Here is a 4,516-nt window from a genome sequence, read left to right as displayed (position 1 = left end):
CTGAACTATCTGCATCGAGCCCTTCTTCACACAATCTATCTTTGGTATCTCCAACCTCCTCACAAGCTACTTCTAGTGATTTACCCAAAGAACCAACTGATGTTCAGCTTGAAAATACAGATTCTATTTCCTGCTCAACAAGAAATCAACACAATTCAGTTCCTCCTCGAAATCAACTACTGAAACTCCATATGATGGTAAAACAAGAAATCAACACAATTCAGTTCCTTCTCGAAATCAACTACTGAAACTCCATATGATGGTAAGATCTCAAACTATTTCCTTAATTAGGAAGTCTATTTTAGATTTGGTACATGTTTCTTTACCATGAACTAAATCCACCAATTATAAACAAGCTATTAAGTTTGATCCTTGAAGTAAAGTGATGGAAGCGGAACTTCAAGCACTCCACAAATAAAATACTTGGAAACTTGTAATGTCTGCTGTCGATCAATCTGTGCTTGATAGCAAATGGAATTTCAAAATCAAAAGGAATTCAGATGGTTCTGCGACGAGGTATAAAGGGTGTATAGTAGCTTTAGGTTATCAACAAGAATAGGGCCTCAATTATAAGGACACATTCAGTTATGTAACCAAAAGTTAAACTATCTGACTACTTCCATACTTGTCATTCATTATAAGTGGAAAATTTATAAGATGGATGTCTCAAATGCCTTTCTTTATGGTCAACTTCGTGAAATTGTCTATATGAGTTAGCTACCGTGTTACAAAGATCCTATTCACCCGTGTTAAGTTTGTCTGTTACAGAAATCAATCTATGGTCTCAAGCAGGCACCTAGGCAATGGAAATCACATGTTTACCATACATCTAGTCAAGTTCGGGTTTCAAGCAAGCAATGTTGATCCTTCACTATATATCTATCACAAAAACTCTCATAGACATATCCCCTACTCTATGTTGTCGATATATTTTTTTACTGATAATAATTTAGAACTAATACACCATTTTCAACATGAACTACAACATAAAATTTTTATGAAATTCGTGGATTTAGTCCATACCTTCTTAGGTGTCAACATTACTCATGCAAATTAAGATTATCAGATCAATCAAAATAATTATGCCAAGGACGTACTCAGGAGAGTAGGTATGAAAGATTAGAAAATTGTCTTTAATCCCCGAACTCTTCATCCTAAATTCTCCACACCAGACATGAAACCTTACTCCAACCCTTCGCATTACAAACATCTTGTTAGCTCTCTTCAATATCTTACTTTAACTAAGCCTGACTTTTTGTTCAGAGTTAACAATCTATCTCAACATTTACATAAACCTCTCAAGTCTCACTATCAAGCTCTCAAATGTCTATTATGATATCTTCAAGGAACACAAGAGTTGGGTATTTCTTTTCAAGCTGGATCACCTATCATCCCCACATATGTTGATGTGAGTTGGGCAAGTGACGTGAACAACCAAAATCTATCACTGAACACTGCACATTCATTAGACCCAATTTGTTATGTTGGAATGTGAAAAAACAACCAACTATGACAAGATCTTCTACTGAAATGAAATTAAGAGATATATCCTCTGTTTCCATTGAAATTGTTTGGCTTCGACGTCTTCTCCAAGACTTTCAAAGACCAAATACTGACACTACGCCTCTACTGTGATAATAAGTCTGCTAGGGTCATTACTCAAAATCCCGTTTTCCATGCGATAACTAAACATGTAGAAATAGACTACCATTTCATCAGAGATCACATCAAATCCAATGAAGTGCATCTATAGTAACCTACCTTCGAGGAACAAATCATTTATATTTTCACCAAGGCTCTTGCAACTCCTTGATTTCTAAAGTTGCTGAACAAACTCACAATATCTATTATTGATATTGTCATTTTGAGGGGCATGAAAAGGAGTAAATATTGTATCTAATGAATGTGGTCCAACTTATTTGCTCTTCCTCTTCACCTATGCACTAATATAAATACCCTGTATTGCTAATGCTATGATATAAGAGGATTAATCAGGTTTCTGCTTTCTTCTATTTTCAACCACGTCTTCTTCTTTTTTTTACTTTTTTCTTCTCCCTGCTTCTTTACATCTCTGCTCATTTGCTAATTTGGGCATTTCAGATTCAACTAAACAAATTTAATGAGATTTATAAGTTGTTACATCTCTAATATTCAAATTTAGTACTTTGATGTCTAAATCATGTCGAAGCATAAAAATGACATAGTACTCAAAATTTTGCTATTTCCAAAATTATCACGCACTTTCATCCATTTTTCAAATTCTCACTCGTATTAAAATTTATGATAAAATTCCAAACCATATTTTTCATTATTATCAAAATACTAATAATTTGATCGTGGTGCGTTTAAATGCACTAGTTTGGTAATAAAAAAAAGAAATATGTGGTAGATTTATAAATAACAAAATTGAAGTGCTATGCATTTAAACATATCTACAACTTTTTAAATAAACTAAAATTAATAATTTTTTAGTCATTAACCATTTAAATTTTATATAAATAACTAATAAATTAGTTTTTAAAATATTTAGATAGGAAAAAAAAAATTGTGGCATATAAGGGTGTCCTTGTTTGGTTAAAATTCAAATTCAAATCCAAATCTAGCCAAGCTCATTCAATTGATTCGGTTCAATTTATAATAATAATTTGAATTTTTATTTTAATATTTTAATATTTAATCTTTGATTTTTGGATAGATTTTAATATCCATTAAAGCAAAGAAATTGAGAAACCATATGATATTAAAATTAAGAAATTAATTCATTTTGAAAAAAAAAAAATTATGTAATTTAGATAAGAAATATAAATGAAAGTTTTAATTTTGAAATAAAATTTTATGTTTTAATAATTTTAGGTTAAATGTTAAATTTTAATTTTCTCTAAACCGAATAAAATTAATTTCAATTTAATTTGGATTGAATTTATCCAAAGATTTAATTTTGAGTGGTTAAAATAAGAAATATATGTAAAAGTTGAATGATTAAAAATTCAAATCTTATATTTAATATTTTGTGTGATTCATATGTAAAAACCCTTTTAGTATTTATATTTTATCTCACTCAATTTGATTAATTTGTAAGATAATCTATTCAAATTAATGGATCAGTGGCATCCAAATCCATCAAAGCCCATTTGATGTATCGCCCAACTATTTCTCTCCGACCCAATTTTTAATCTGGCCTATGTTTCAGGCGTGTTAAGGTCGCCCCGCCATTCTCAAAGTGGAGGAGGTCCTTCATGCCATCAACAACTCATCGCATAAGGCCAGCAATGGAATCCGTCCTTCATCTCTTGCTTCCCGCTCCTTTTCCCCATCTCAATCTCCCTTCTTCTTATTCATCCTCGTCCCACAACAAAACCCTAACCCTCTGTCCCGCTGCTGCTCGCAAGACCCCCAAGGGATTCGGCCCCGCCATCTCCTCGCAACAATTCAAAAATAAAAGACGAAAGAAGATTTTGAGCCCAAACGAGGATGATGAAGCAGAGTATGGCGATGCGGATGAGAGAGACGACGCCGCGGGGACTATCCCCGAGGTAGTGACGAATCGAATGATGCAGCGAATGGGGTTGTCTGTGGGCGTTCCTTTGGGCACCGGCCTTCTTTTCTTCCCCTTGTTCTACTATCTGAAGGTGGTGGTGAGGGTAGACGTGCCCAACTGGATACCTCTCCTGGTCTCCTTCTTCTTTTTTGGGGCTTCTCTTCTTGGTGTCAGCTATGGGATCGTGTCTGCGAGCTGGGATCCACTTCGCGAGGGTTCTGTACTCGGATGGAATGAGGCGAGAAGGAATTGGCCTGTGTTCTGGCAGTCGCTTCGGAGCGGCGAGCGTAAGAAGTAGCGCATGCGCGGTTAGTGTTTGATTTCTTGCTTTAGTGAAAATTCCTCTTACTTCCTCTAGTTTGTGGTTTTGGTTTTAACTTGTGTGATATCGCTTTCTTCTATAAGATCTGGTTGGTTAGTGTTCTGTTATTGTAATTTTTCCGTGGAAATATCTCAACGGTTAATACTTGCTTGGGGTTTAGGGGAACATGGATGGGGGTGTAAAAAGACGAATTTTGAAATTGTTTCATGGGAAGGCTATGTTCATCTTGAGTGATAGCTTTCGGCGCTATTAGATTTTGTGGACAAAATCATGATCTTGGGTTCCACAAAGATATCATGGTAGTCTTTTAGGAATAGTCTATTGGGCACTAGTAAGTTAGTGCATGGACTGAGACTACTTAACTGTACAGGTAACCTCAGGATGTATAAGTGAAAGGTGTAGGAGGCTGACAACAATGGTGCGATACTTAGAGAGGCATAATAGAGCATGATTCTAAAGTGAAGTGGGAGGTTATGTTTAATGAAGTGTATGTGTTTCTACCAGCTTTGCATTTATGATACATATTCTTGTAAGTGGTTGCTTTGCCTATTATCATTGAGACATAAATAAGCCTTGAGACTGAAGACTGCCTTTCACTCCGAAAAAGTAAGCCTAAGGTCTGAGATCCCTGTGTGAGAATCGATGATTAGGGATTT

At 35.0% G+C, this 4,516-nt stretch overlaps 1 protein-coding gene across 1 annotated transcript; it reads left to right on the top strand.

Moving 5' to 3' along the window:
* The first annotated feature begins 3,128 nt into the window (after positions 1 to 3,128).
* On the top strand, positions 3,129 to 3,875 carry LOC110022783 (protein PAM68, chloroplastic). The gene has a single exon (XM_020721889.1). It carries the CDS (start codon positions 3,237 to 3,239, stop codon positions 3,834 to 3,836), a length of 600 nt encoding a protein of 199 aa, XP_020577548.1. The 5' UTR covers positions 3,129 to 3,236; the 3' UTR covers positions 3,837 to 3,875.
* Positions 3,876 to 4,516: the final 641 nt, after the last annotated feature.

Source organism: Phalaenopsis equestris, unplaced genomic scaffold (assembly GCF_001263595.1).
Source record: "Phalaenopsis equestris unplaced genomic scaffold, ASM126359v1 Scaffold000202, whole genome shotgun sequence".
In the NCBI taxonomy this organism is placed as follows: Eukaryota; Viridiplantae; Streptophyta; class Magnoliopsida; order Asparagales; family Orchidaceae; genus Phalaenopsis; species Phalaenopsis equestris.
This window is presented reverse-complemented; position numbering and strand designations above follow the sequence as displayed.